General features: G+C 44.1%; 1 protein-coding gene across 2 annotated transcripts in view; it reads right to left on the bottom strand.

The window, feature by feature from the left end:
• Nucleotides 1-14,473, bottom strand: part of Med (Smad/Smad4 homolog Medea) — a 58,588-nt gene that overhangs the window by 43,182 nt on the left and 933 nt on the right. For both annotated transcript variants that reach the window (XM_075693064.1, XM_075693063.1), the window contains exons 3-4: nucleotides 14,394-14,423; nucleotides 10,787-10,966 (exon numbers count right to left, since the gene is read on the bottom strand). In XM_075693064.1, the coding sequence (XP_075549179.1) occupies nucleotides 10,787-10,966; nucleotides 14,394-14,423 (210 nt within the window). The remainder of the gene's footprint in view (nucleotides 1-10,786; nucleotides 10,967-14,393; nucleotides 14,424-14,473) is intronic.

The following is a 14,473-nucleotide window of genomic DNA, read 5'->3' on the forward strand; positions in this document are numbered from 1 at the left end:
AAATGGAACAAACATTTTCTCAGCCATTAAGTTCCGCCATGCAATACTCACACTGCTTGTTCTCCCAATGCACGGCAAGAAAAAATTTGCCCTGTGCATCAGTTTGCATCTTTTGTTTAGCTTTGTCCTCAGCACACTACGCTTTCTGCTCTCACATAAACAAAACCAAATAGCAACAATGAGCTTCTTGTACGGACTGGTATACAGTGACGATTCCTTTCCCCTTGTTCTACTACTTTCTCAAAATTAAAAATTAGATTCTGGGTTTTTACGTGCCAAAACTGCTATCTAATTATGAGCCACGCCGTAGTAGGGGACTCTGGATTACTTTGATTACCTGAGGATCTTTAACATGCCCCCAATGCACGGGACACGTGCGTTTTTGCATTTCTCCCCATCAAAACACAACAGCCGCGGCTGGGATTTGATCCCGCGATCTCGTGCTTGGCAGCACAACACCATAGCTGCTAAGCCACCACAGCAGGTCTACTAATTTCTTATTACCCGTTGCTCACAACCGGCTGAGCCTGGTGATAATGGACGTGGTGTGGAGTTGAAAACAACAACAAAGCGTAAAAATGAATGGAGTCTGGTGTAGAATCATTGCATAATTGCTGCCTTGGTAGATACAGGTAGGGGCTAACCGAAATCTATGGTTGAGGTCTTTGTGAGGCAGAATACTTACCTGCTAATTTTAACAATTTTATAGTAGAATACTTAATTTTCAAAGTTTGTTTGAGATTGTTGTATTGACAACAATAATTTTTTAAGTGTGTAAGGTTAGGGCAAAACGGATTTCAAGAGAATACAGATAGAGTCGCTGAGTGACTTTTCATAGCCCAATTTTCCGGACTTCTTCATTACAGTAGAACCCCACTGATGTGTTCCTTAGGAGGCCATAGAAAAATATTATATGATCTGGGAAAGCATCCCATCCCATTATGCATGCAGCAGCAGTACAAATTATAAAAAAGCTTCTCTCCTACAAAACTTTATTTAATGTTTATAGAAAACCAACAAACTATTCAAAACTTGGTAAATAAAGCTCGCTATTGCTGCCTAGTGGTTAGACTGAACATTAAAATTTTTTTGGAGTGGTTGAGGCAGTGAATCACAGTAAACGAAGGCTGCGATCTTCATTTGGCATTTGAGTTGAAGTTATTTGATAATGATAGCCTCTCTTTGAGCACTCGTGGCCCTTTTTCAGTTTCTGTGGAACCGTGTGTATGGAAGAACTGCAGAAGGTACCGAAGGCCGTAACAACATTGACAAATGGGGGTGTGGGTCAACCACTTACACGTTTGTCTGTACATCTTTGTCCCTCTTTTTCACATTCAGTTTTGTCAGCCGTGCTGAGCTCGGCGACAATCAGTGGTTACAACGTCCTGATGCCATTATCGCAAAAAATGTGTTCACAATAAGTGACATGGGCTCCTATTAAAGGGGCCCTTAAACACTTTAACTAATCATAGAATGGCCTCACTAAAAAAAAGGAGACATCTCACGAATCTCATGCCACAAATATTTTCTCAATCGTCTAACTATAAGTGCAGTTGTCACACCAATACCCAGCTTTCTCTCTCTTTTCATGCCTCTAGTGTGCTGGAAGCTACACAACGAAGCCAAGTGGGGAAAGCCCCGGCAAGAAGTTGAGTGTCGCTATGTAAGGGATGGAAGCAGCCAAGGGAGTTCTGGAGCATCTCTGGGAGCGGCAAATTTGGCACATTGGAGCAGGTTTGGAGCATGCTAAGTAGGGCTGAACGTGAGCGAAATACAGACGAATCAAGAAAAGATGTTTTATATTTGACTTTACAGAGCACCAATAGGCAAATCAGTTCTTCAGAAGCCCACAAGGTGGAAGAAAGTTCACTACAGGAAAAAAATGTCATACACCTGGCAAAGGAAACTTATATATATGTTTCTGGGAAATAACTTTTAAAGGGACACTAAAGGTTACTATTAAGTCAACGTGGACTGTTGAAATACCATCCCAGAAACCTCGAAACGCTTGTTTCGTGCCAAGGAGAGACTTACTTTAAGAGAAAATGCGTTCTGAAACGTCCGCGTACCTCTAGTGCAGTTCAAATCGCCCGCCCACCGATCGAGGAGTACTGACATCATGGTCTCATAGTGACGTTGCGCCATCGGTGAGTAGAACAGCGTCCGCAGACGGCGCTACGGCTTTTCTGCGCAAAACGCAAACGCGCGGCCAGAAACATAGCCAAGATAGAGCCGACAGCAGAGCGAAAGCGGGAGTATGGTGGCTAGCGGAAGGAGAAACGCGCGACCATGAACTGGTACTTCATTCTATGACGCAAACTTCGACGCTCGTCGCAATGGACCCTGACAACGACGGATTGGCTCGCGATGGTGGGCTCAACTTCAGCGATTTGACCACTGACGAGTGCGACCTGCTGCTGAGGGCTCGCGCTGCCGGCGCCGTTGCGTACTACAACGGCGGCCTCGACACCAGCTCTCCGGAGCGGGAAAGCAACGAGGGCTTCCCACGACAACACATGGACGTGGCATTCTCGCTGTTTGTTCCAAATGAAAGTTTCGCGAGCCAGCAGAACCCTCACAGCACGACGCGATAACGAAACTACTGAAACTCCAAAGCGTGCGCAGCGCAGAGTCGAGCGAAAACGAAACCTTTCGACCACCCATATTACTGAAGGGTAACGACAAAATGTTATTTTTTATTAGAATCGAATAGACGTAGACAAGTAGCATTTTTTTCCTTCTTATAATCGAATGAAATTATATTTTTAATACGAGTAGTTGAGTACTAGTAACACAAATTATGAGGAGTGCTTTCGTCATTGGGCTAGTACTGGAATGTCGCTGGGGGGTCTCAAATCATGTCATGCATTTACCTCAATTTCTCAGTTACTAAAGCTCTGTTCGCGATTATATTGACGCCTTAGACGTTCTAGAACATTGCTATACCACTTTAACTTGAGTTTCTGGTAACCTTTAGTGTCCCTTTAAGTTACATAACAGACATGCCAACTAAATGCGGCCAAAAGAAATAACCGAGAGATTTATGCAAACAGCGCCAATTGTATGATAACTGGGCTTCTTGCAACAACACCAGATGGCACTCGCCTCCGCGCATCCCGGGCGGCACCGCCGCAGGCTGGGATGCGTAGTTTGTGCCTATGGCACATGCTGTGTTTGCTTTCTTATGCGACAAAAAATGCATGTGCTGGGCTATGGAGGTCACGTGCCGAGCTGTGATAGCGCAAAAATTGCAACCACCCATAGCCTGAAAAGGAGCACTTGGAGCTGGCATCTCTACAGTGTGCTGCTCACATGTGCACAAGGAGCACGTAAACGCGTGGCAGCTAAATGGCTACGAAGCGCATACTCAGGGTCGAGGACACCTAGGCCCAAAAGAAGAGTCGCATGGAACAAGAGCGTCTTCGCAGCGCAATAAAACGTGGTTCAGACTGCGAATGTATCTGTACAATGTATACATACAATTATATAATAATTATTTGAATTACACAGAGCCCCATATTTCAATTAAAGTTTAACACTTCTGCCATGACGTCACATGCTATGTGAGGCAGTGATAATGCTGAACTCTCAGAAATTATTAACCATGTCGCACAACAATGCCTCAAGCAAACACATTTCCCTGTGTGTTCTGCGAACTACAGAAGCAGCAGTGGTGCATGCAAGGTAACATTTAACATCAGCTCACCACTCTTGTATTGGACTAAACGCTGAAAAAATTACAGATTTGCCGCCAACATTGGCACTAATTATTGTGAATCAAAGCAAGCAGCATACAAAGCTTAATTTACATCGGTTCCCATAGTACATGGGATCTGCATATTATTGTTAATGGTAGTCAAGAGTTCTTTTTTTTTCCATTATGCACAAGCAACTAATATTTAAGTTCAATTAGCTGACGTTGACTGCCTCATTTATTGGATAAGGATATTGGATACTGCAAATCCTAGGTTTGATCACTCATGTTTCGACATCCTCCCCAACTTTTTCATTCACATCTCGTCGATTAGGTAAGCTTATAAAGTCAGCTGATTAGACGTATTCGTGCAGACCAACAAGAAATACTCACTGTGACAACTATGAACAACATCCATCAACGAACAGCATATGCCGTTCGCGTTATGCCCTCCGTTATCTTATTACTTCTTGGCGGCATTCAGTTGGCATAACAGAGTATCACAGAACAAATACGAAGTTACTTTGTTGGTCACTGCATGTTTAACGGTATTCCACATAACTTGGTGAGAAGAAAAAAACTGACATTTAAGAAAAGAATAAAGGGAAAAGAACGCTCAGTGGCTTTACAATCGGCGTTACCGAGCAATATTTTGCCCAAGCTCGATTATTACAGCTGCCCTATAAAGTCAATTTAAAACAGCAACCAATATTTTGAATGTCAAACAATGGTTTTTTAAAATTTTCGCACTCCATCTGTGCAAATCGCGTCATGAACACCATTGCCGTGAACGCAATTTCTGTTGTTCGCATATTCTCTGACCCTTTACGACTGCCATTTGGCCACTATGGTAGACTAAAACCGAAACTTTAAATCCTCGGTTCGTGTATTACGGCCGCAAAACTGTGATTTTATATGGTGTGATTGTGCAGAACGTAGAGTAGCTGGAATGCAATTTGAGTGATTACGGTTGCGAATGGATATTTCTGGTCAAGAGTGTTCAAATGCAAGTGCGAAATACCCTTTAACGCTACACACGTGGTTTCCCCATTACCATTTACGTATTACTGCAAATGCTCTCGTGATCACAAAATCAGCCAATAGCATTGGTTGGTCGAGCTGCTTTTGATGATGCTGCACGACGAGATTGCGGAAACAAGAGCAAGCAATTTTTTTTTTGCTGTGTCTGACAGTAGGTTGTAAATCCCCTGCTGCAAGCAGTGCAGCGATATTTGGCACCCATGTTCACAGCAATAATGACAGATCAGCAATGTTTTCTTACTATGTGCAAAAATTGTTTCTGGGACCCTTTAATGTCAGAGCATCCTCAAGTTCCTGCACTCCTTCAGCGTGCTAGATAGCACCGTCAATGTCTTGAACATTCCTGGTACTTTTTGAGGAAAAAGAAATGTAAGCACCATCATAGCTTATAGACATAACAACCAGGAATCAAAACATAACAATTGTGAAGCTAATACACTGACCCTATGAGAACTAAACAAGGCCAGTGTTTTCGAGCGAAATAGCCCAAAAAATTCAGTAACAGGGACATATTGACGAGGCTCTATTGTATATGAACCTACTCAAACAGCAATGTACCAGCTTGTAGAATCAGTTAGGGGTGCGCAAATAATTTTTGGTACCAAATCGAGTAGCGTCAAAAGTGAACTGAATCGAATAGCGAAAATATTTAAAATAGTTTTTCAAATATTGATGTTCACCATTATTATAAAATCTTGTTCACACCGAAGTATTAACAATGTTAGCAAGTTTTTTCGATTACAGTCGAACCCTGATATATCGAACCCGCATATTTCGAATTATTGGCTATATCGAACACACAGATTACCCCCTCGAAAATACTATGTAAAAGTATAGGACAATTGCGTAGTATATCAAATTCCATTTTCGTCGGACATTCGATATATCGAACGCCGCGCCCCTGGAAGGTATTCCCCAAAGATATTCGTGTCCATTCCTCAGGGGAAAACATTTCCGCAGAGTCAGTCAGCAGGCTCCTCCTCTGCGCATGCACGGCCGTCGCCTAGTGACGGAGACGCAGAGCCTTTCCCCCGTTCTTGCGCCCCACTGGCGCGAGCTCTCTCGCTCCTCCTCTACCGCTGGCGTGTGCATTGGGCAAGGACATTGGAGCTCAGCGAAGAGAGTGCGCAGCATGGAGACGCGGCGACGTTTCCAAGCCACGCTTCGTGGGAAAAGGGAGAGAGAGAGAGAGAGTGAGGGGTCGGCACGGTCGCTCGTGGGCCAGGGGAGACAAGAGAGCTAGAGAGGGCTAAAAAAACGAACACAGCGCCTTCGACGGCATATTCCGCTGATCTTTTTCCCCGCTCTCTTCTTTCTTTTCCCTTTGTCGTTCCTTCGCAGCCCCGCTGACTGCCGCTTGAACAGGCTTCGCTCGGACTGCTCCATCTGCGCATCGCGTGTTTTGTTGTGCGTACCTCTGTTTCAACGTGCCATGTGTAGCGTGTGTGATTGCGGTCATGTGGTGAGCTATGGCATCCGCGGACATAAAAAAGAGGAAGAATCTGGACTTTGCAAGAAAGCTTGAAGTAATCCGGCGTGTTGAGAATGGAGAAAAGAAGTCCTCCGTGGCAGACACATTCGGCATTCCGCGGAGTACTTTAAGTACGTTGTCAAAAAACAAGCAGGACATCAAGCTTAAAGCAGGTGAGAAAAGTCGCTCGGGAGCGTGTCGTGTGCGCCCTGCAGCTTTTGACAAAGTGGAGAAGGCACTCTATACGTGGTTTCTTGAAATCCGAGCGAAAAATATTCCCGTGGATGGACCGATGTTAATCGAAAAGGCCAAATGGTTTACTACGGCTCTTGGCGAAGAGAACTTTTGCGGTGGCACTGGATGGCTGCAACGGTTTAAAAACCGCCACGGCATTGTAGGAAAGGCCATTTCAGGCGAAAGTGGGGCTGTCAGCAGCCAGGAGATGCAGCAGTGGCTTTCTGAGGAGTGGCCGAAGATCACTGAGAAGTTTTCTCGTGCAGAAATCTTCAATGCAGACGAAACTGGTCTCTTTTGGCAAATGTTGCAGAATAAGACACTCGCTCTTTGTGGAACCTCATGCCACGGTGGTAAAATGAGCAAAGTGCGTGCGTCGGTGCTGCTTGCAGCCAACATGGACGGCTCGTGCAAGCTACGGCCATTTGTGATCGGGAAGAGCAAGTCACCGTGCTGCTTCAAGAACTGTAAACAGCTTCCCGTCCGCTACGGCTGTAATAAGAAGGCTTGGATGACACGTCAACTTTTTGTTGAATGGCTGCAGTCTTGGGACGCTGAGTTGGGCAAGTCGGACCACCGAGTTTGCCTTCTGGTAGACAACTGTTCAGCCCATCAAACGACTTGCAAGCTACAGCACATCGAATTGAAGTTTCTCCCGCCGAACACCACAGCGAGACTGCAGCCCCTTGACCAGGGCTCCTCATAAACCTACGCATGGGAACCGATCTCAAGATTGACCTGCTCGGCGCGATCCAGATGATTACCGGCACTTGGGGCGATGTGAAGCAGGCCACAGTAGTCAACTGTTTTGGCAAGGCAGGCCTTGAAGTGGCCGGAGATGAATGTCCGGAAGCTTTAGATGATGATGAGTGCTTGGAGGACGCGTTCCGCGACTTGTCCAATTTTCCCGGCACCGTCCCGTCCGAAGTTACTGTTGATTACTTCATTAACGCTGACAGCGAAGTTCAAGCGGTAGCCGACCTCGCTGGTGAGGACATTGTGGCCGGAATAGCTGGCGTTCAAGACGGCGATTCCAGCAACAACGAGGGTAACTGTGTTTTCGAAGAAACGCGTCCGTGCACAGCCACTGAACTGGCGTCAGCGTTCAGCCTGATTCGGCGCCGTTGCGGCAAAATGGAAGGCACTGGGCTCTCGCACCTGGACAGTCTCGACAAGATTGAGACTAGTGTTTTTAACTTCATTTCCCAGAGAAAAAAGCAGCCCAAAATTAGTGATTTTTTTTTCCGTGAAATAAAGCGCTTTCATATTGTGTGCACATGCTATGTGATTCGCGGCTGTTCCAATCGGTAAGCCACAATTTTTTATGATCGCGAGCGCTTTTTTGGCCTACATCTGTATATCGAATTTTCGCTATATCGAACTATTTTCCGATCCCCGTCGAATTCGATATATCCGGGTTCGACTGTACACTGAGTGTCATGAAGCACTGTTTACTAAAAGCATAAGTACAGCATTAGGCACAAAAAAATATACCATATTTACACGATTGTAAGTCGACCCATAGTATATTAAAACTTGAAAATCTGAAGCGGGAAGGGGGGAGGGGGTCGACTTACAATCGAAACCAAAACATGGCACCGCCAAAAAAGCGAGACCAATGGGAGCTACAACTTAATTACAAGTTTATGTTTGCTCTATGGCCTTACCCGTAGCTTTTCGCTATTCCACGTGTTTGTTCGCTTTTCGGAAGGGTTTTTCAAGGTTTTTGAGAGTTTTACAGTGCGTGCAACACTTGTCGGGGGGGGGGGGGGGGGGGTGTTCGATAGTTGATGGAATCGCTGCTGTTCCATTCACGGCGGCACCCTCAGAACGGCGGCACTTGCAGGGAGTATCGGTAGTTCATGGAAGAGCAGACACCACTCGTGGGTGAGCAGAGACCGCTCATAGGTCACGGGTTTCTCTTTCCCTGTTCCACTTAGCTTTCTCTATAGTATGACCAAAGGCACTGGTTTGACGCATTCGACTTGACTGCCGGCTAGGTGTTACTTCCATGCTTCCTCAGTCGTCATGAGTGCTCCAGGCCCACTCATCATTTGGCACTTGTTCACAGCAGTGTTCAAGAGGGCTGCCATCCTTCACACTGATGAAACAAATCACTGCGCAGCTGGCCGCAAGTGCGAATTTCTTACGTGCCAAAGTCTGGACGCTTTCCGGAGCTGTAGGCCAAGCTTGCAGCGTATGTTGCTAAAATGCGTGATCGGTCCCTGCCAGTAAAGTGCGACATGGTCATGAAACAAGCCCGGATCTTCACCTTTTAAGGGCCTGCTCTGCCGTGAGTACAACGAGTGGCTGGCAGCAGAAGACCACGAACTTACGCCAACCGGACCTGTCAAAAGACGGCTGCGTGTGGTTGGGTGCATTCGGCGTGGGCTGCTGTTCCACAAGATGTAGTGGTGCTTTCGTTTGCCAAATGTGGAATTTCGCTGGACGACGACATGCTGCGGGACCGTAGCAGCGATGACGATGACGATGGCAGCACTAGTGAAGACGAGTAGTCCAGTGACCATGTCAGCCACTAATAAATTTTCGTTATCGAACGCGCTCTCGGGCATGCTAATTTTTTTCCCCTGCCATGCGATACAGGCGGGGTCGACTTACATTCGAGTCGACTTACAGTCGTGTAAATATGGTAGTTTGTTCGCATACTCTAGACTAAGTGCAAATGATCGCTGTTAGCTGTAATATCCTGGCTCCCATAACGACGTAGTGTGCTCTACTATTATGTAAGTTCTTGAGTTTACTATGGCTATGTACTATGTTCTATATTCTATGTACTATGGCTATGTTCTAAGTTTACTATGGCTGATCCAAGATAAAATATGTCCCACTTTCAACCTAATATTATATCTTAGCATGCACAGTTGGCGATTTCCAATATTCAGGAATTATCAGAAAAATATTTGTGTTTACAAATACAGTCGAACCCACTTATAACAATATTCAACTGTTACAAAAATTCCATTGTTATAATCGATAAATCCTATTTCCGGGTTGCATGAAAAAAATCAGAATAGGGGGATGGCACAGCCGTTGTGAGAAAACTATAATGGCGAGGAGGCCAGTGCCCTTCCCCATCACCTTCCCCCATCCGGCTGCCTATTGCGTTCACTCGTATCATTATAAGTGATACCGGTATCACCGGTATCACTTATAAAGTGGTAACTTATACACATATAAACTGGTATCACTATAAGTGGGTTCGAGTGTAGTGACTATTCAATTCGTTATTCAAGATGTTCAAATATTCTCACACTGCTAGAATAAAGTATCCCACCAGGCGATCCTTAGGCTTTATTATTACACAACTGGTTTCATGAATAAACCCCACGAAAATTTCAGTTTGTCTGTGATGCAGATCATTCTCGCTCTAGCTAAAGCAAAGGGACTGTTTACAGCATCCATAAAAAACAAAGCTTTTGTTTTTAATAAACAGTTCACATCTTCAGTAAAAAAGTTGAGTAGAACTTGTTCCTGGGCGAGTTGGTTGAGATCTATGAATATATTGTTGTGCTAACAGGAAAATAAAGACTTCAGAAGACAAGCAGGAAACAATAGGTTGTTTCTTGTTTTCCTTTATCTTCCTGTTAGCACAACAACGTATTCATTAGTTCAGTAGTAAGGAATTCTTAATATTATTCACCAGATTCCAGTATTTTTTGGCTTCCAACTTTACTATCTTTCATATTCCCAAGTCACCAGGTCTGTACCTCATATTTACAATCAGGCCCTGACAGAGACATTTACTGCTTTTCAATAAAGCACCTAAGTGATTTTTAAGATAAGAACTCATAAACCGGCTATAGACTGGACAATCTAAGCATCTGCACGGCTCGAAAACTTATGTGATGTACCAGATTTTTTTCAAGAAACACAGACACCTCTTGCATAAACAACACTTGCATTTGAATTCTTGGGAATGCCAAAGGGCCTTGAACACAGTGGTGCCTGGCTGATTGCCACTCGCGTGTCCCAGCATCATTTGGCAGCTTGTTACTACACCACTCAGCGTTGTCATCTGCTCCCTGTGCCATGCAATGTTTTAGAATTTGGTACCCCCCTCTTTGATGCCTATGCGTAGGTTGAAGCCGGAATTAACATAGCTGTTGTCCTTTGGGCAGGGCAAAGTAGCTGTCTTTTGTCCCAAACTAAGACACTCTGAGATGTTTGTAACTGGGTGTGTAGGCTGTACTCAAATATGTAGTGTGTAAATCAATCTGACATCTGGAATGAGTTAGGAATATAATTAATACAGCGGATGAGAACAGATTTTATGATACCAGAGGTGCATTAGAAGAGGAGCACAGAAGCCTTTGCTTAGTTCTCACCTGTACTTGAAGGAGACAGCAGCATCGGCCGTCCATAGGGATCTGTCGATGACGCCTGTGATGACGTCTGTGAGGGATGATGCTGGATGGTCTGTGGTACATGCTGCAGGCCACTGGGGCCACAATCCAGGTCTCCATATTCATTTTTGACGTAATGGCCATCACCACCACCAAATACATCTACCAGAAATTAAAGGATAGAGGAGACAAAATAGAGCAAAGTAACCATGCATCATTAATCAGTTATTTACATTAGATATCTCAGTAGATGGAACACTGTAGAATTTCATGGGACATTGTAAACTGATATTAATGAAACATGGAAACACTGTACCCAAGGCTACTACTGACCTATCACAGTCATTTTCATGCAACTTTCATATGTAATACTGCTGTCGAACAGCCAGCCAAAATATGCTTCAAGCTACAGATGTACAAGGTCTTGCAAGGGAAGGCAGTAGCTGGCATTCCACAAGGTCTGTCATTAGGTATTAGCTGGACACTGTGAACACTGAACACCATGTGTAAAGAAAAGTGATTGTAAACACTATGCACATGGCCGCTACAGTGATCATGATCACTGAAGCCTGCATAAAATGATGTAGACAGAACTTAGTTTTGTTGATTACTTCATACCAATCTACTGGTTTCAAATTGTACTGTGGCAGAAGTTAACACTGCAGATGAATAAACTTACTTTCTGCAAGCAGTAGTTGACAAAATTTTGCAAATACGAGCATAAAGAAATCAGAGAGAAAAGAGCAAGCAGAACGTAAAAATGGACAGAACTTGTTGATCCTTTATCATGGACCAACTGTAGACTTTTAAGGAACCAACTTTTTTCTCTCTCTCTCTTTCTGAATGAAGCCAAAAGCTTACTATCTGCAGTGCCCAATACCTCAGCAGTTACACGAAAAACACTCAAGAAAAGATTCTTAGGAAAATGCTTCGTTTAAATACTATGTGGTAACATGTAGACCTGTACTGAAAAGTGTGATAAGACAGCACAATAGGTTTAAATTATGGGTTTCACAAACAAATGACGAAACCCAGCCTTCAAAGATGCGCACACAAGAGAGAGAAAGACAACTGAGGGGGTTTATGTGTCAAAAATACGATCTGATTATGAGACATGCTGTAGTGGGGGAATTCCGGAATAATTTGGACCACCTGGGGTTTTTTAACGTGAACCTAAATCTAAGCACACGGGTGTTTTCGCATTTTGCCCCCATTGAAATGTGGCCACCAGGGTCGGGATTCGATCCGGCGACCTTATGCTAAGCAGCCCAACACCAAAGCCACTAAGCAACCACAGCGGGTAAGCCAGCACAATAGTGATTCCATGGCGGCATAAATAAGAAGTTGAAAACAAGTGCACCTAAGCCATGCACATTAGCCTTTATATTATCGAGGCAATCATCCCATTCTGCATGCCTTCAGTATAATGATATAAACATGCTCTTTTCATGTCCATTTAATGTGCCTTTGACAGTCTGGTGTCCATTACTTAGGTAAGACCTTCAAACACAAAATGACTGTTTCACGTAACTATGGTCACTACATGAGCAATGCTGACACTCCTTCAGCCATAATGAGGCGTTAACCTATTGTAGCATGCAGGAAGGCTACAGCACACTGAGAAACTAGGAAAATTTGCACACAAACAAAAGCACTTGTACATGCTACCATGCAACGATGGCTGTCACTGTCCCATGACAATTCTTGATGCGGAAGGCATCTATTAACTCTTCACATCACATATAATTGCCTAAACCATATACTTATTTGCTCCCTAAATGTGCAAAACAAATAGAGAATAAGCATAATCAACAAAAAGAAAAAATATTTCGCAGAAACTTTTTCAGCAATAGGAGGGAAACTCCAGGCAGACTACTGGCAGTGGGCTTCACCCCAAGCCATCTATGACTTCGGAACTTTTAGACAGCTCTCGTCCTGTGTGCACTATAGGTGTACATTTCATTTGCTTTACATCATATACGGGACACCAGAGAGGCCAGAGAGCTTGCATCGGTCTGTCTCCTCTGATCGTGCTTTCAAAAGAAAGCGAGTCGCACGCCAAACTTCTTCCTCATCCTCTCCTCCTGCTCTAAACCAACAAATGATACTTGCTGCCCATCATTCAGTGTTGGCCAAAGACATTAGAGAGTTTTAGAATTGGGGGCGCAAGGCTCTGGGCCCCCAAGCCGCGTTGCGTCGGTTGCTCTTGGGTCTAGGTGAGCAGCAGAGTTTGAGGATTGGGTTGAACGCAGACAGCGTTGGGTTGAGCGCTCGGGGCGCCGCAGTGTGGAAAATAGAAAGTTGTTTGAAAGAAAAAAAACAAAAACAAAATGAACCTCTTTTCTTACAAGTGAAAACGAACAGAATGCATTTTTGAGCAAAAAGAACGAACAATAAAATGTAAGAAACTGTGTTAGTACCGGTTAGCATTACGAATTAAGTGTGCGATTCTAAGCCAAGCAAAGCCAATCGAAGCCAAGTGCTCTTAGTTGGTGTTTTCTTGTGACGCGCTGCGAAAAAACTGCGAGTTCACCCGCGTGAAATGGCGAAAATCAGTCGAAGTAAATAAAGTTTGCTCTGCGACCATCTGCTGTACGCCATCGCTGTCACCCGCGAGGGCGGCCCAAGACGGCTTGGGGGCCCACGCTAGTTTTCGATTCTTGGGTCTTGGGTTAACGTGAACGCAAGAACCCAAGACTGGCTTGGGTTCTGCGCATGCGTACTTGTGGCGCGCAATTTTCTTGGGTCCCCAAGCCGCTTGGGCCCCCAATTCTAAAACTCTCTATTTAGTCAGAAACTTTATACTCAATACCAAAACTCAGCAAGAATTTTTTTTTTTCTGGTATGTTGCTTCTAGGTAACACTTGTCAATAAAAGGTTGTCATAATATCCACTGAAAAGAGGGCAAATGCTAAAACACGGTGGGTGCCCTTTTAAATAATTGGCACAATGTGTTTAATGGTGGCTAGGTTATGTGCATTGCCTAGCGATCATGTGAGGAGACAGCAAGGTTAGTAACAAACCCTTACTGTGGAGTGTCACATCTCAATTTATGTTGCTTTCTATGCAGATTCAAGAACTAAAATTTCTCATCCAACTGCTAATATTTTGTTTGATTAAATCAACGATACTACAATCTAGTAATTTCCTTCTAAAGTTTGCAACATATTTTTGTGAATTGTTGGTGGCCCTGTTAAAGTGCACAAAACAGGGGACACAAACAGCTTTATGTCATCTTTACTGCTAAGCCAATACCTCAATGTAGTACACTTGTAACAAAATTGACTTCTAAATAATTTGCTTAGAACAGTGCTTTACAGGGTCAACTTGTGTTACTCTTTTAAATATTATTTTGGCTGGTTGTGCTATTGTTACTGCACTTGACTGTTTCCCATGTGTTATGACTGAGGCTCTTTATAGCCCAGTGTGCATTCTGTTTAAAGCATTTGCAGATATGTGTAAATGCACCCATGCTAAAATGAAACAAGAGTTGGTAGCGTAGCAATAATATCAACAAACACACACTTTTTAAACTACCCTGCCTGAGACACATTAAGCTGTGCACACACACAAACGCAAAATGTCATACCTGAATGCTGGAGAGTCAGCCCAGAGAGATCTGCGGATCAGAAAGAAAAGGAATTATTAGTACAGGCTCAGTTCATATAC

Source organism: Dermacentor variabilis, chromosome 5, assembly GCF_050947875.1.
Source record: "Dermacentor variabilis isolate Ectoservices chromosome 5, ASM5094787v1, whole genome shotgun sequence".
Lineage (NCBI taxonomy): Eukaryota > Metazoa > Arthropoda > Arachnida > Ixodida > Ixodidae > Dermacentor > Dermacentor variabilis.